The 17,449-nt window shown below is 37.9% G+C and overlaps 1 protein-coding gene across 16 annotated transcripts in view; it reads right to left on the bottom strand.

Annotated features, from left to right (window-relative positions):
* The window catches only part of BPTF (bromodomain PHD finger transcription factor), a 58,827-nt gene that overhangs the window by 5,003 nt on the left and 36,375 nt on the right, over positions 1-17,449 (bottom strand). For 7 of the 16 annotated variants that reach the window (XR_008579706.1, XM_054846161.1, XM_054846159.1 and 4 more), the window contains 13 exons: positions 16,112-16,364; positions 15,519-15,680; positions 14,399-14,547; positions 13,913-14,036; positions 13,159-13,382; positions 11,672-11,894; positions 10,552-11,438; positions 9,735-9,817; positions 7,696-7,921; positions 6,917-7,263; positions 3,392-3,565; positions 2,300-2,492; positions 1,212-1,296 (listed from right to left, as the gene is read on the bottom strand). Coding sequence is in view for 15 of the 16 variants with exons in the window: in XM_054846161.1 (XP_054702136.1) it covers positions 1,212-1,296; positions 2,300-2,492; positions 3,392-3,565; positions 6,917-7,263; positions 7,696-7,921; positions 9,735-9,817; positions 10,552-11,438; positions 11,672-11,894; positions 13,159-13,382; positions 13,913-14,036; positions 14,399-14,547; positions 15,519-15,680; positions 16,112-16,364 (3,130 nt within the window). In the remaining variant the exon portion in view is untranslated. The other 9 variants (XM_054846170.1, XM_054846171.1, XM_054846168.1 and 6 more) reach the window with 8 other exon arrangements.

Raw genomic sequence — 17,449 nt, 5'->3', positions numbered from 1 at the left:
TATAGTGGCACTTTTAGCTGGAAAAGCAATGACCTGCCCTTGGAAAATGCCCTTAAAGTGCTTACTTTGAAATGTCAGTAATGCCAGAATGTGTGAAAACAAACATAGATGGGGCTGGATTACCCAGTGTATTTTACACATATTTACTTGTATACTTACAAGTGTGTTTTCCTGCTAGTTAAGTCAGAATGGGCTAAATGCACTTTTTTTTTTTACTTCATTCAATCATATGCTTAATTATTCTATTATTATTTGAGCTTTCCTTATAAACTTTAACCCATCAATTATATAATAGTAGTTGTTTAGTATTTTCATAACAGCACAATCCAAAACTTCGGAACAAAAAAGGACATGATTTCTAAGCGAAGTATTATTTACAGTCAACATACTGCAATTTTGCCAAGATACTAAATTTAACTTTCCTATTTCTAGGGTCAGTGAGGAGCAGGTGGGAAAGCTCAAACGATAGACTAACTCTCATTTAGACATATGAAAAGGTATTGCTTCAGTAACTGGAAGGAAAGGAATAACCATGTCTTGCAGGAGGTGGATTTTCCCGAGAGGTTTCACACTCAGTGTAGATCTAAACTTATTCCTAGCTGACTGGTAAAGTCTAATAAGACCAGAGTAAAACAGTAAAGCTGCAGCATCTCCTCTTCCACCTTGCCCCACATACACAACATGAGATAATTCTTGTTCCTAGAGCTTTAAAGACAAATTACATATAATAAGAAATTTAGTACACTCTCAGATCAGATAATTTCCAACTCCATTTTAAGCCGCATGTCACACGTAACTGTATTAGCACCACTTCCTCCTCAAGCTCTAGAGTACATACCCCATGCTTTGTAGGAGGAACTGAGCCAGAAAAAAACCCGAGCAAAGCAAAACACAGCAAAACTGTCCTCTTGAAATAAAGTAATTAAACCCCAAGAATTCTGTCCTACTGCTGCACTGAATTTCACATTTTATATGTTAGACTGACAGTGTTTAGTGTTAAGGACTCAGCCTAGAAGTAGATATATTAACTCTCATGAACTTCTAAATATATCAATGAAAAATCACATTGTCTTGTGTGCCTAACTGCAAAAGCCCTGTATTCTGGAAAACACAGCTTTACAGATCCCTAGATGGAAATGGTCAGCAGGTAATTAATTTGCTATACAAAGACCCAAGTCCACTCACTCATGCTATTGCTCAGAAACACTTACCCATTGGTTCTTTAATAACACCATAATAATCTGGTGCATCGTTGGGGTCTACTGGTTCTAGGAATGGCCATGCCATCTTGTGAGCCTGTCAGGAAAACACAACATAATTACAAAACACAATTAAGTGAAATTAGCACCATTTAGTAGGTAAATGTTTTCATTATACTTTTATCTGTTGGGGTCTAGAGTTGAATTTAAGGAAGAAGTGCAGCACTGTATGAAAAGGTAACTAGTTCTCATCTGGCGACTGGGTAAAGTTTTAAAGCTCAATGTCAATGACTGAGTAGTTGGTCTACAAAACAGGAAACCATGTGAAATTCAGACATAAGGGGATTCTGTGCTAAACAGGCTGCCTAGGAAAGTACATCATGAATTTACTGAGAGCGCGTGGCAATTTCACCTAGAAATGGGCCACTGCTTTCACGTTCAAGTACTCTAAAATTAATTTGTTTTCATAAATGTCTGTAAAATGTAGAACAATATTACTCGCTGAGGATCTCTGCTACCACACAATTATTTTATCAAAATTCTTGAAAATTCTTTACAGTTAGAGCAGAAATGATATTTGGGAGTGACAGATAAACTAGAATTATACTGTAACAGACTGTGATGTGATTCTTATTATCAGGATGCCATCGTTCACATGCTGGTAACGACTTGCTGAGAACACTATTGAAATTAGTAACTCTGAGATTAAAGTACAGACGCGTAGATCAGCAATCACATACAACTAATCCGAGAACAGAACATGGCAATTTCTACATCCTGTGCAGTTAGGCGACTACTCTGCCTTTGGGTATTCCAAGTAAACCTGCTTCCTTTAAAAGCCTGCCATGGAACAGATTGTTTAGTTTCACTAACTCAGAAGCAGTGATATCCTAATTATTGTAAATGTCAAATTATTGTAAATGCCAGTCAAGTTTGATCACGACAAAGTGGCATTTCTCACCAATAAAAAAAAAAAAAAGCACTTTGCTATTTCCTTTTTTAAAAGTCTCAAACAACTGGAAGAGAAATAAAAACCTACTCCAAGACTCACATGGTATGTCCTATACATTAAAGCACTTTGCTGCAATCCTTATTCTCACCTGTAAGGAACGTAGTACTCTTCTTAAACCTTCATAATCTTTATCAGTTAGTGGACTGAGTACAGTCATGGCATCTTCTGTGGACTGACATTGTGGACATACATATTCATCAATGAGATCTGCCTCACTTTGTAAAATGCCAACACAGCGCCCATGATACCAGTTCTGACATCGGTCGCAGCCAATGTAAAATCTGCAAGATCCAAAAAAATGTTAGTGACTTGATCTATTTAATTTAAAGGTTACATTTAAATACATAAACCTGCAATCCCCTGCACACAAGCAGATACTTGACGTGATTAAATACAACAGTGTAACGTGATATTTCAGACTGACAAATTCTAATTACACTATTCAAACTGCTTTTGTATTTACAAACAGGCTAAATTACAGACCATTTCAAAATTAGTCTCTAAATTTGATACTAGGCACTTTCAAGCAATCAAGATTTCAAAAATCATTCCTCTGCTTTAGAGTTGAAAGCAACAGTATAATGCCAGAAGTCTCACCCAACCAGTATTCCAAAACAATTCAAGATACATTTTGCACAAACTGGACTACAGCTAGGGCTCTTGTTTCACTCTGTACAAACATTTTTCATATGGGAGCTTCAGTCTTGTACTTGAATACAGAAGGGGTATTCTATGACACAAAGCCTTACAGAAAGACATACCAACCATATACCCCCATACTCAAGTTATGCTTTCTATCCAGATCAGACTAAAGCACAAAAAAAATCCACTAAATACTATGTTTGTCTTTAAGCCTTCTAATTCTCCTTTGTTTAAAAAAAAAAAAAAAGGAAAAATAATAAAATTAATCCCAATTTAAAGTACATGGTGTCTTTTTTTTTTTTTTTAAACAAAACAACCCCAACACAGTTTGACCACCCTGAAAACTTCACTTTTCCTAAACATTTACTGTACAGAAACATTTTTGGAGAGGAAGACAATTACTGAAAAGCAATTTGTATTACGAATGAATACAACATATGCAGAATAACTTCTTTTTTTTCTTTGCAAGGAACAGGTAACCACAGTCAGAGCAGTTTGCTACCTAAACATTAAATAAGAGGCTCTTATCAGAACTCACTGTGACTCATCATAAGGTGTTCTGCAGATACAGTACAATTCCTCACTGCTGCCCTCTTGTGCCCGTTTACAATCATTACAGATGTACACATCCATTTTCTTAGCCTCCTTTTCTGTGATGCCAACACATTCTCCATGATACCAGTTAGTACAAAGATCACAGCCAATATAGAACCTAAAAGCATTCACAATGAAAATGACAATGTAATTGTCATTTCAAATGGCATGGCACTTTTCCCTGCATTTCTCTCTGATGCACTTTCTCGCTGGCCTACTTTCTTCAGTTTTCTGTCTGAGTTTCCCTGCTTCCTAGCATTCTAGCCTTACAGACTATCTCATGCTGTGGCTATACTGTCAGTAAGGTCATTTGGGTCAATCTTAAATTGACAGTTCATTAAAATGCACATCAATATGTAACCAGACTTTGACAAAACTGGGCTAAAAATGTATGTCTCCAATGTGTGTGTGAAAAACTGTAAAAGGCACAAAAAGACAAGGCCAAAGAAAAAGATTTACATTTTCAAAACCGTAGCTCATAAGCCACTGAAACATTTCTTTAAGATTTGAAAATGTAGGTCTCAGTTAATTTAAAAAAACAAAAGCAAAGCGCAAACACCAACTAGGAGTTACAAGTATACTACGAAGAACATGCATACCAGCCATGTGTAGAATACATATTGGTATAACATGATATGAAAGAAAATCGGGTCAGGACATGGTCGTCAATTTTATTTTTGGGGGAGGGGGAAGTGGGGGCACTGAAAAACAGATATTAAACTACTCAAAATTGCAACAAATTGGAATGTGGACCATTTTTCAGAGAACAATGTCTACTCTCAGACACGGCTATGTGACGGAACCAGATATGGTATGACACGAAGTGAAGGGAACCAGGTACAGAATCATGTGAATGGGACCTTGCACAGAATGATGTGACAAAACTGTAAAATATTATGCAAGGATGTTTGACATTTTGTGTATGGATATCTCAAAACATACCTATGACTAGTGACAATCAACCAGATGGGCGAAGTTACACATCCATTCTCTCTGCCTAAGCAAAAGCAAGCTGACTCAGAACCTCGATCTTCCTAGATTTCCAAGACGGCCAACCACCTGCCACGTGCTGCTGTATGAATTCTGCCATCCTCGTTTGTCAGTCTGCAAGCACCACGCACCCGACAGAACACACTTGCAACAGGACAGTAGCTAGCAGGTGTTCCACAGAACAAGCATCTCTATTTTCCTGGGCCTCTGCATACATCCCGGATACTCAGATCCTGCCTTTTCTCTTGATTTTCAGTTAGAAAAATCTTAAAAAAAAAGTATCACACACCCCAAGCTTCTGTAAAGAATGGGCAGCTATAGCTCCTTCTGACAACTATCAACAATGATGCAGCCTGTATCCTCTCCCCAAGAGGGACTGTGTCTGCCTGCTCCTGGCGATCTGAACGCACATTTATGTCTAGGCATAGATGCTAAACCTTGCTGCTGGAATGTGGAACAGGTGTCACATGATGCTTTAACAAGTAAGTTGAAATCTAAGTAGGAATCTTAGAAGGATACCCTTACTGACCGTCCTCGAAAACAGTATGAGCAAATCCCTACAACCCTGGGGTGTCACAAATGAGAACTAAACATAAGAGATTTGCAGTAAAATACGCAGCACTGAATGACCTTTGAGGATTTACTACATCCTAAAAAATGCATAGGGTATTCATAATATACCACAAATTAGCTTTTCAAGCAGCACATCTATTTTTTCGGAAGTAGAAAAGAGACACCAGCATAAAGAGGAGTACCTGATGCCTATATATATCTGAAAATAAAATGCTTACCAGAACACTGTTTTAAAACTTGACTAATCTCTTTCCAAATAGTGAAAGGATAGTGTACTTCAACAGTAGAGTCATCATTTGTAAGAACATAAAATTCAGAATTCACAAAAAAGAAAAGCAGCAGAATTGAATCATATTGCTAAGGAGACTACTAAGTTATTTATTCATTTTCTTGACATTTTATGCCATGCGTTTAAGCACAGTTCTTGATTCGGGCTACAAAATTCACTCTATGACCACATTTTTCATCGCCTTACTCAAATGCCCACTGGAGCCAACAGAAAGAGTTAGTCTGACAATCAAATTCTTTTGCTCACAGAATTTGTTCATCTTGTCTCATTTTTGTGACAGTTCTATTGCTTACTAACAATAGAAGCAGTAATACACAGACCGTTGGTTGGTATCACAACAAAATGAGATCAGGGTATCCTCCTAAGTTTACTGGATAACAGAAAGCCTGATGCAACATTCTTACTTGAAGTGAGATAGGGGACATCCCTTGGAAGCAATAGTGAATTAACAACCAGGGCATCACAAGCCCGCTATTTCTACAGGGATGGCAGAGAGCGCAGTCCAATTTCCCACACTGATGTAATGGTCAGAGCTACTGGACAATCAAGGTGAGAAAACACCAAAGACCTCAAATTCATTTAAAAAACCCCAGTAGTTAAAAACCAAAAAGGCTAGAAGGAACCTCAAGCGACCCTCTAGTCCTGGCCCTAAATTTGGAATGAAAGACCATTACTGCAGCGAAAGCACTACTCCACCTCTACGGTTTCTTTCTGTTACCAGCATTTAAACCACCACCAAATAGCACCAATTAATACTTTTTGGTATTGTCACTTGTTGAACAGATACATACTCACTTGGAATTGCTCTGAAGCCAAATTTATTTTACACCCATCTCTACACAGCCATCAGATGTTAACCATTACTAACTACTGATGTTAGTCGCTTCTAGCTTAAGCAGGAATGCGTAATGCTATCCCCTTGCAATCCGCTTCTGCTCCACCACTTACTAAATTTCTTCACAAACTTTGTACGTAGCATAAATATTTCTCCTCATTCACAGTCAGAATCAAACTACAGAGAACTGCAGTTTTCACTTTGTCAAATGCTTACATATTCATTTTTTATTCACCCTGGGATATAAATTATAACACATGGAAACCGTTTCTAGTGGAAACATTGTCCAAAGTGAACTGCAGTCCGGTAACTTGGAACCCCCTCTATTGGCTATTGACTTACAAAAAAAAAAAAAAAAAAAAAGGTCATTTATTGGAAGACGGTACCAAAGCTATTTCTAAAGGAACATCAGCTACTTGTTCATAAGAAATTGCTCAAACCAACTTGTCACTTGCTTCCGAGGCAGAGGCAAAACGGCAAAAGAAAGAATAACAGAGCGGAGGAAAAAAGAAAAAAAGAGTATGTGCATGTGAGACAGAAAGGTCATACAATGGAAACATGCAAACAAGTAAAAATATAAACTGCGTACATTAATAGTATAAATCAAGTATGTTAATACTTTTGTAACTGCTAGTGGAAAACAGACTTTATTCTTTATACCTTAGTGATCACTGCAATAACACCTGATACTCTATCTCCAATTCTAGAACTACCTTGCACTAACAGCTACATACTAAACCTACAGCTAAGAATACACAGTAAAAGTGGTGCTCACTACTCACTTAGACTCATCATAAGGCGTTTTACAGATGCAGTAAAGCTTTGTGTCCTTCTTTGTTTCCTTTGAGGTAGTAGAAATCATTTTCTTTTTCTTAGACTTGGAAGCTGATGAATCTTTCTCCTCATCTCGCTTTCTCTTCTGGGAGGATACTGGCATTGGGACCGTGGTGGAGGAGGAGGAGGTGACACTGGCTGCATGTTGCTGTGGTGGTGGCGGCGGCAATGGTGGCGGCGGCGGCGGCGGCGCAGCAGCTGCGGCTGCAGCTGCCGCGGCTGCTGCTGCCGCAGCAGCTGCCTGGGCTTTTTCTTTTTCTTTCTTAATTTTAGTCAAGTCTTTCTTTAGCTCCTCCTGAAGTATATTAAATGAATAAATAGAGAGGGAGGCACCTCATCTGATTATTCCAGGACAGGATTAAAATCTAGACATAAAACCCCATGCTTAACCAAAAGGAAATAATTAAAGCCATTTAAATATGCAATTTTAAAAATATGCTTAACCTACAATTCACATAAAAGATGACACACTTGGCCTACTGTGACCCATTGGCTGTAATTTATCAGAAGCTGTTTCAGGAAACAAGGTAATTTCAGTCCAGATAAAAACAAGAAGCATAAAAAGGACATATACTAGCTTCGCAGAGATCCACGCGTCCACAACCAGAACTTCTTTCCCGTATGTTTCCTTAAAATCTCACTGAGCAAACAGATAAATTAAAGATTAACACAGAAATGCTCTCCTCAGCTTAAAATCACATTAGTCTTTGAGAATAACTGTCCTTACCTGCACTTCAATTTGTAGATCTTTGTCCAGAAGTGCTCTTTTTTTCAATATTTCAGCTTTCAGCTGCTCTTTATGCTTGAAAAGCAGAGCTGAGAGCTTAGTAGCATTCTGTTTACTACGCTTCTGTTCTACACTCTCTTCTCGCTTTCGTTTCTTAGCTGCCTGTTTTTCTTCTTTGTCTATCTTATCCAGAATATATTTCATCACTTGGTTGCACACAATCATTCTGGGGAAGAAATAAAGGAAGAGTACATTGTGCTGAGTTGCCTATTTATCCCCAGTTGAGAATGCAGAATCATTTAATTCTCCAGTCTCTGCAAGTTGCCAGCTAAATTATTACATTTCTTAAGATGTAATGCACATTGCTCCCACTCATACTTATTTACTAGAACACCACTGGGAGAGATCAAGCCCCTACTTAGGCTCAAGAGGGCCAGTCCCAATTTCCTTTAACTGATCTGAGTACCAATCATTCCTGCCCTTCCCCTACAAACTCCTAACAAAGCTTAGGCTTTAGTACGATGAGAGATATTTTCACTCGTTTCCACAAACATGTTTGAAAGAGCTGGATTTTGTTTATTCTGATGTAGGATGAAAGCAAGTTGGAAGCCTGTAACTTCATCCAAAACATATGTTTCCACCCTCCAGTGACCACCAAATATTACTAAGTTTTTGTGTTGGCATAAGGACTGACAAATATTTTTCAGTGTATAGAATTCACTATAAAACAGTTCCCCATTTCTTCACTAATGACAACTCAGGATTAATTTTTTATCTGCTTGTTGTACACTCAACTATAAATCTCTTTTCCTGCTGTCTTGTTTGGCAATTTTCATTCATTTTGCTTTATATTTCAATTAGGAAATGACTGTATTTTGGTTCTCCTGAATTTATTTTTCCCTTCTCATTCTATTTCAAATCCACTAGAAAACTAAGTGCTTCTCGTTGCCAGAGTGACCATGAAAAATAACTCTGAGCTGAAAGCAAACAACAAAATGGCAATGGCCAGGACAAGTAGCTGCTGCTACCTCTGTACACTTAGGCTCAGACATACTGTCTTTTGATACACATGTAAGATGCTAGCTGGTTTGTGGGGCCATACGATTTTGTTTACTTTGCTTTTCTTACCTGCACTATATCTACTTGGTTTAGTCTGTTTTTTCACCGGGTAAGATACCCAAAGTACATTCTTGGAGAAGAAAATCAGTGAGAAGGAAAGACAGCTGTACCATGAATCAAGCTAGTTAGAATTTTTTTTTTTTTTTTTTTTTTAATTAAACTGGACTTCTGTCAGTCTACATACCAATTTGGCTGTCTGACACCATTAAATGAAGAGTATAAGACAATACATCTTATTCTCTATGCAACTGTGAGCATTGAGTAGCACCTAGTTACACTGTTGTAATCAACTAAGCTTGCACTCCGATTTGATGATCAAAATTTTATAAAAAACACTATTCTTTTTTTTCCTATCTGACAACACACTTGTGATTATCCAATTGAAGCAACTGCATGAGTGAGGAGTCATCAAAATTACCCCAAGACAAATGACAAACACTCCAGATTTGTGTTTATCAGCTTCAAGTATAAACTCTAGTCTGTCGAATAGCACTATCTTCTAACTCTTCATTTCCTTCTGCAGACTGGGATGTACAGCGGACAAGAATGGAAATAAACTGCCATGATAAAGGACAAACAAAACCCAGGCTTTTCTGCATCAGAACCATTAATTCTCCATTCTGTGCTCCTTTAAGAATGGATTTTACTTTGAATTTAAGAACTGTGGCCAGCTCCAGACACATGCAATACAACATTTCACTTTAAAAACATATAATCAAAATAAAATCAAAAATATCCAGGATTCAATTAAAGTTAAGAATATTATGAAAGTTACTTTGGAGTGTTACTTTAACCAATTTTAAAACAGAAAAATTTCTTTACGCAGGTTTTTACAAACCAGTGTTTTACTATAACACCATTAAAAGATGTTATAAATGTAAAACTTTCACAACTAAAGATGCACTATGATGCATATTCACCTCTGATTTTCTTCCCTCTCAGCTGGAGTCAGTGTCTTCTTCTGTTTCAAGTGTTCTATGACAGCATTCTGTTTCATAACCACCTGCAGGATGATACAGAATCCAAAATAAAATATGAAAACTTTAGCCAGTATTTCATAGTATTACTGGGAGAACCAGGACATTTCCTAAGTTAAAGAAAAAGCATTATTTATTTCATTAAGTGACAAAATAAAACTGATTTTATCGGGGGGCAAGTGCTTGTTTAAAGTAATTATTTGAAAATTGAAAATGAAATTGAAAACTAATATCACCTCCACCCCCCCACAGAACAGGATATTTTGCTTATGTCGAGTTTAAACCTAGGGACTAAATGTAAATTGACAGTATTTCTTCAGTGACTGGTTGTTTTAGTTAAAAAAAATGGTAAGAGTCTATTTTTTTAAGCCCCGCAGCCATCCAACAGCATTACATTTCAGATACCTCTTTGAAACCTCAGTTTCCTATAGCAGGCAATGAAAGTACTGTTCATGTGTTCTGAACATCAGCTCTCCTACCTGTAACCTATCTTTCCTGAACTGAGAATAAAGACATATTGTCCCAGCAGCTAGTGGTAAGTCGAATCAAGGTGCCAGAAGACTGCAAACATGGTACAACTGACTTGATGTGCTGGACGAACTTAGAGTATTTAATTAAATTGCCAAAAGCAATCGTGCACTAACTTTGAAAGAATCAAATTAACTGCCTATCAAATGTATTTACATTGTTAACAAGAACAGGCATTTAAAATGAGATTTGTTTCATTAATTAAGTTTTAATTTCCTTCTGTTAACTTTACCTGTTTCTGGATAATGTCACTTTGATTAGAAGCCTGAAGGGTGTGCTCACGTTTAATTTCTATCTGTTGCTGCTTTTTCTTCTGTTGCTGCTCCCTGAGCTGCTGAACTCTCTGCAGCTGCTCCTGAACACTAGCTGCTTGAACTGTTACCACATTCTGAATCTGGTGAGCCTGTACTGGGCTAGTTTGTTGGATCTGAATAGGTAACTGAAGCTTGATCTGCTGGGGCACACTGCCTTGTTGGGCTTGTATCTGAGCCACAACATGTGACTGAAGCTGAGAGAGAACTTGGACTTGTTGCTGAAGCTGAGGCACTGTAATAACTTTTGTTGGAGGCTGCTGAAGTTGCAGCTGAGGACGAGTTGGGGATTGCACAGGAACCTGATTTAAACTCTGAGTAGTTGGAAGGGTTGAGACTGAAGTCTGAACCTGAGGTTGTGATTGCTGCAGCTGAGCTTGAATTTGTATGGGAGCATGGGGCTGCGTCTGAATCTGTTGTTGGGTTGTAGTCTGCACCTGAGCTGGTTGCCGAGGCTGGACTTGGGACTGGCCTTGTGGAAGGATTGCAGTCTGCGGCTGACTCTGGACTTGCACTGGAGACTGCCCTTGAGCCTGGGTCTGTGCTGGAGACTGAACTGGAGATTTAGATGACTGTGCTTCAGGCGTGACCGGAGAGTCAACAGATGCCGGCGTCTGAGATTCAGGCTGGCTCTGAGTTTCAGGCTGAAGCGCTGGCTGAGGTGCCTGTGGCTGGGCCAGCGGCGCAGGCTGAGTACTCTGATTCTGCACTTGAGGCTGGGCTTGCTGCTGACTCTGAGGCTGTGGCTGAACTGGTGGCAGCACTGATGTTGGCTGTGCCTGTACAGCTTGCTTCTGTTCCCCTGTAGCTGTGAAGGATAAAAACAAGTATTCCATTCATTCCAGATGACACGTCTATGAGCCTTACTAATTTGAACCTTTCCAGAACTACTGTAAAGCTCTATGCAGAAATTCAAGAGATTTCTAAGCTTATAATACGCTTCCAACAAACTGACTGTGATAACAGACCATCTCCAACTGCATAAAAACTCCCTGCAACGGAAATTGAAGCTTTTATTCTGCTGAACAGAACAATGCTTACCCGAGGTTGAAGTAGAAACTGTTGTTGTAGTTGTGCTAGCTGTAGTAGCAGCTGCTGGTAGTGGGGTGAAAAGAAATCTCTGAATTGTACCATTTGGCATAGCTGCTTGCATAAGCTGTTGTCCTGGACCAGGTATTACAGTCACACCCTGAGGGATTAATTGTAATTGACCAGTAGTTTGACCTTGTCCCTGAATTACCACAGTTAATCCTTGACTGCCACCCTAAAAAGAAGGTTAATATTGATGTATTAGTGATATATTTCTTAGATAGACTTTGCTGAAAATCAGAAGAATTAGGGTTTTGGATTTCAGAATTCAATACTTTTACCACATACCAGATTCCTAAAATTGAAAACTAGCATTATGAAATATTAAAAAACTCTTTCAACAATTCTATCATCAACATATTACTGGGCTGGAGTTAGTTACACATATTTTCATCCAAATATTGACAAGAACTCTACCCAGAAAGCAGCTACAATGGAACATCTTTGTTCCTAGAATTTACAAGCAATACAGAGCATGGATAATTTTAGACGCACTATTCATTACTTTCTCAAGAATCCCAACAGTTTGTGTAAGAGTTCTCTGCACTGAAAACATTTTCTAACCGTGTATCAGATCCTACCCAACTGTGAGCCTTCATGACTGATTGTTCAGTCTGTAATGTATTGTGAATTTCTGTGGCTTAAGTTAATACTTAGGCAGCTCGTGACATCACTCTCAAGTCAGTGATGGAGCAGGTAGGGTATTGTCCCAACACCTAGATGCAGAACTCCATATTTTGTGAACCCATAGAACAGAATAAGGTCCCTACAAAAATCCTTCTGAGTCTTTTGGTGTGGAAATGAACTGATTCTTGTTCCACTTACAAAAAAAAAAAACCCCTTATCTGGCAACAAGCAGCCTGTACATTACAATCATTTATATATATTATTTATAATTTGAAGAATAGGCATTGTGGTAACTCACAGAAGTCTACTTTTATCCTGTGCTTGACTCTAAATTTAAATTTTGCCAACAGACCTTCATGACCTGAGCAGAAGCTGTGAGAACTTTTTCCTCCTCCAGTTCCAGATACTGTAATTTTTCCTCTTAGACTCTGGATAACATGAATGAAAACTAAATCTTTGCACAAAATCAAAAGACAAGGAACGAACATAATGTTCTGAGGGTCTACAAAATAGGCCATACAAAATAATTATGTCCCTTACTGCTATTAATGCAAAGACTTTTTTTTCATACTGCTAAACTTTCCTGATGCTATTTTCATTAGTGGGCAATACAATAGGAAGAGATATTTAAAACTTTACATGTACTATTTAAGCTTCTTTCAGTCTGTAATTACGCTATCAGTCACCCTAAATGAAGGCTGAAACATAAAACTTATGAGCAGATACATTACACTGCTGAAATCCAAACTCTGGCTAAGATATATCATAAGTATTAGCACATTTTCCTGCCCAGAGGCTGTAAAATCTTTTACCTGTCCTTGTGTTAGTTGTGTTAGTTGGGCCATAGTAAGCTTCACTTGTCCCTGCTGAGGGCGAGGGGGCTGCGATGGGGTTTGTGGCTGTATTTGCTGAGGTGGTGTTCCAGGACTTGTGACTGTCTTCTGTCCAGCACTGGAAGAAGCTGTGCTGGTACTAGTAACTGCTGTTGAGACAGGCTGACCCCTGATTATTTGAGTCACCACTTGCTGTGTCTGACCTGTAAGAGAATAATTTGTGATGAGAAACACGTTTCCAACATTTTAACCATTAGCACAGCAAACCTCCGAATCACAACAACTTGCAATAGTGTATAATCAGACAAGTGAAGCAAACACGGCCATTTGCACATAAATTTTTCTTACAAACCATTTGTCTGTGTGGTTCACTGAAAAACACCTGCAAAATGTTTTGTATTTTAATTCAATTCACATACTTACGGAGTACTTCAAACACTTAGCTTTTTTTTTTTAAATGCAAGCTTTCTCAATGCACAATTATTCTAAACTTTTTTGTTTGTTTTCAAACAAATGGACTTATAAAAATAAGTACTAGATTTCCCAGTGTCAATGATGAACAACACTGACAAAACCTGCAACTGACACATTCAAAAGCCAGAAGAGGCACCTGTTAGAAATCAAGCATCAAAATGAGGTATTTTTTGCATTGGGACATATGATACAGAAAATATTTATGAAGAAACAAACCATGGATTTCACACTGGAAATTTAAATATTAAAGTGAACCTACTGGCTGGAAGAATACCTTGTTGCACCACTAGAGGTGTTCGGATGATGGTCTTTCCAAGCGTTGACTGCTGAAGTGGTGTCCGTATCACTGTCATACCAGGGCGGAGCGGTGTCCCTTGCACTACCTACATACGCCAAAATGGAGAGCACATGTAAACTTGTGAAGTGAGCTGCTGGAATATGCCCTGAAGTTTATTTGGTTTTGTGGCGTTGGTTTTTTAATATAGTAAGAAATGACAACATGCAAGTAGAGCCAACATTTTTTCATCTATGTCCACACCACTAAGGCTTACCAAGCTCTAAACTATTAATTTTTCCAATTGGAGAGAACTGCTGTACCTCCTTGGAACAAAGGATTCATAAACACTACTGCTGAGATGAGCCAAAAACACTGAAAAGTGACTAGACAGAACTTTTAACAGCTGCCAATAACTGAAAAGACATATGCTTTTTTTTTTTTCATTAAATGATCAGAAAAACATCTTACTTGTGAAGTGCTGGTTGTTCCTAACGTCCCTGTGGTATTTGGCCTAATGGTTACAGTTGCTGTCCTTGGCTGGAATGAAGTAAATGTTTGACTTGCACCTGTAGTTGATGGAATGATACCCAATACCTTTTGCTGAACTTGAACAACACCTAATTAAAGAAAAATTGAGAATTCATTAATGACGTAAGTGCCAGTGAAAGAAGTAAATGCAACTCCAGGGTGATTTAGAAATCAGTCTCCAGGTTTCTAGAACACCTTTGAGTCTTTCAACATTTCTTGGGAGAAGCTTTATCATATTGTAAAAAGAAGAGCAGCATTATATGTTGTCAATAGTTCGACTACATTTTAAGTTAAGAAACAAGTATTTTAGAAAAGATTAAGGAAAGAGCGAATCTTCACAAAGATCAGTTTGATAGTAACTGCAAGTAAGTCCTTGCATTGACACGGTGCCACAAATAAGCATTATACAACCATTAAAAGCTATAGTCTGATTAATTTAAAATGTAGGAGACCAGTTTAAACACCTTTCACCTACAAACTTGTGGTGCTGAAGAAAACGGGTAATGCTTTTCCTGTCACCTAAGAAATTTTAATACAAAACTAGCAGCCTTCATGATTTCCTCAGATGCTAAGTGTAACGGAGACAGAGAATTGAGCTTTTCTGTTCAATATACATTCACAAATCTCAAAGTATTAAGTTCTTTTCTTGAAACAAGAAGAAAAACCACTAATCTTAGTTTGGAGCCAAACTCCTGCTCATCAGTGAAGAGCAGATGCAGGCATTAGGAACAGCAGCTTTTTTTTTTTTGTGAAGAAAGTTGTTTTCTTGATGTGTAATTTAGATAATGAAAAAAGCATGCTTCATTCCACACTTAAAAATAAAGCTTCTAATTTCGCCCTGTGAAATGTAGACTAATTTATAGGCAAAAAAACTTGCATTTTTTTCCCCTACAGACACAAATATGCAATACAGGGGGAACAAGCTCTAGAAACTTGTATATATATATATAAATATTTCTTCCCCCTTCAAGTCACAGTTTACTTCACTGGGAAAATAGCGTCAATGGAGAATTAATCAGCAAGCTGGAATACATTTTTAATTCAGTTCCCTTTCCCCTACCTCCTTGAGTTGATGGCACATTGACGGCAACAATCTTGCTGTTTGCAGGGAGTGGCAGCTTAGTTATCACTTTCCCTGCCATCGTTACTGGACTGCCTGAGATCTGGAAGGTCTGCCCTGTGCTGGCAATGGTTGTGGCTGAAGTGGCAGCTGTGCTAGTGGCTATTGAGGTACACAGAACAGTCAGTTTTAGAGCAGAGTAATTAGTCAATGAAATGACTATTTTCAAGTACGAAACAGCAAACTACAGGATTATTTTTTACAATAGTTTTTGAATGCATCATACTTCCTTGGGTAAAGATTCTTTTTTGGAAACAGTATGTTACAGCATAAAATGCTTTCATTATCAATGATTACTAGTACAGTAACTGTCAGTAATAAATGAGACAGGTCAGAAAGAAGACTCCATAGCAAGTCTGAACAAAGAAAAAATAGACAGGTATTATCTCAGAAGTGTCCTGCTGACTTAGCAAGAGTGTTAAGAGCAAAGAGAACAAGAAATGTAATAATGCTATATATTCTGGAGAAGATGTAGGCATTGTGCTGGAGTTCATCTTATTTACATGTTCTTTCCATGATAAATGGCTACTTACCTGTTGAAGATTGGCCTTGTTTAACCCAAGTAGCAAAAGTCTGATGGAAATTCTTGTTCTGTTGGAATGTTACGGTAGCTGGAGAACCCACTTTTGTAGTAAGTACTACTTTGGTTCCAGTGGGGACTGGGCCCGCTAAAGGCCCTACCACAACTTTCTGTGGCGTTGAGACAGTAGTTGCAGTGCTGCTGGCTGTAGTGACTGCAGGGGCCACACCTGCTGCAGGTATCTGCTTCTGCTGTTCCAGACGTTTCTACAGGATTGAGGAAAAAATTAAACAAAGGGCTAATTAGCATTTTCAGATTTTGTAAAAAAAAAAAAAAAAAAATTTGCTCTCTTCCCAGTATTGAAAAATAAAGGATTCTGGTTGGATTTTGGTTCACGTTGTAAAGGATTGAAGAGTAGGCTGCTTGCATACCCTATAGCACAAGACTCCTTCACCTGCAGAACTACAACTCTGCTGATAGTACAGAACCAGAAATTTTCCTTTCTAGCATCTTTAAAATCCTCAGCTTATGTTAATTTCAGTGCACATGTTAAAGAAAGCTCATTAATTAGTCTCAGATTAATTTGAAAGGTTAAAAAACTTTGAAAGATATCCATCTATATTTAGCTTTGACCATGTGCATACAGCTCGCATCTATGTCAGTAAGTGGTACACCATCAGTAACAGAGTTACTAGTTACTATCCTTCCTAAGTTTAGAGCTGCCTGCACTGAGATCCTGCCAGTTACAGGAAAAAAAAAAAAAAAGAAAAAAAAAGACTGTATCTTTCTGCTTTATCATTAAGAATGCAATTTTAAAAAAATATTCTTTTAACTGTAAATCCAGTTTGCAGCTTGCTTAAAAAAATTAGGTTCAAAATCTCTTACCTTACCCAGCAACCTTCTGTGCTCTAACTGTCAAGAGGTACATTTAATTTAGAGGTTCGCTTTGTGAAGGGCTAGTATAAGTAAGCTCTTTCAAAATTCCAATGAATCTAACATTCTTCCTTATGCTACTGGAATTATCTCTGTATCTATTAATTTAAATTTTAGTGTTTGGTTAGCATTATATTGCAGTAATGCCCACGAATCAGAAACACTCATTCACTAGTAATGTATTTTCTTCAGGGAAGATGAAATGAAAAAGGAGTTGGAAAAAGCACAATTCTTAATAATGCATGTGAAATACCAACACGGCATTGTATTTCCCCATGTTAATTGCATGCATTTATGTATACATACATACTTCCATCTATACATACATATCTATATATTAAAAAAACCATCATCAATGGGCTTCATTCAGTCAACTTAAGATTGGATAAAATCAAAAGATTCAATCTGATTGAAGCAT

The sequence above is a fragment of the Grus americana genome, chromosome 18 (genome assembly GCF_028858705.1).
Source record: "Grus americana isolate bGruAme1 chromosome 18, bGruAme1.mat, whole genome shotgun sequence".
In the NCBI taxonomy this organism is placed as follows: domain Eukaryota; kingdom Metazoa; phylum Chordata; class Aves; order Gruiformes; family Gruidae; genus Grus; species Grus americana.
Note: the sequence above shows the minus strand (reverse complement) of the source record. Positions and strands in the feature narration are given on the sequence as shown.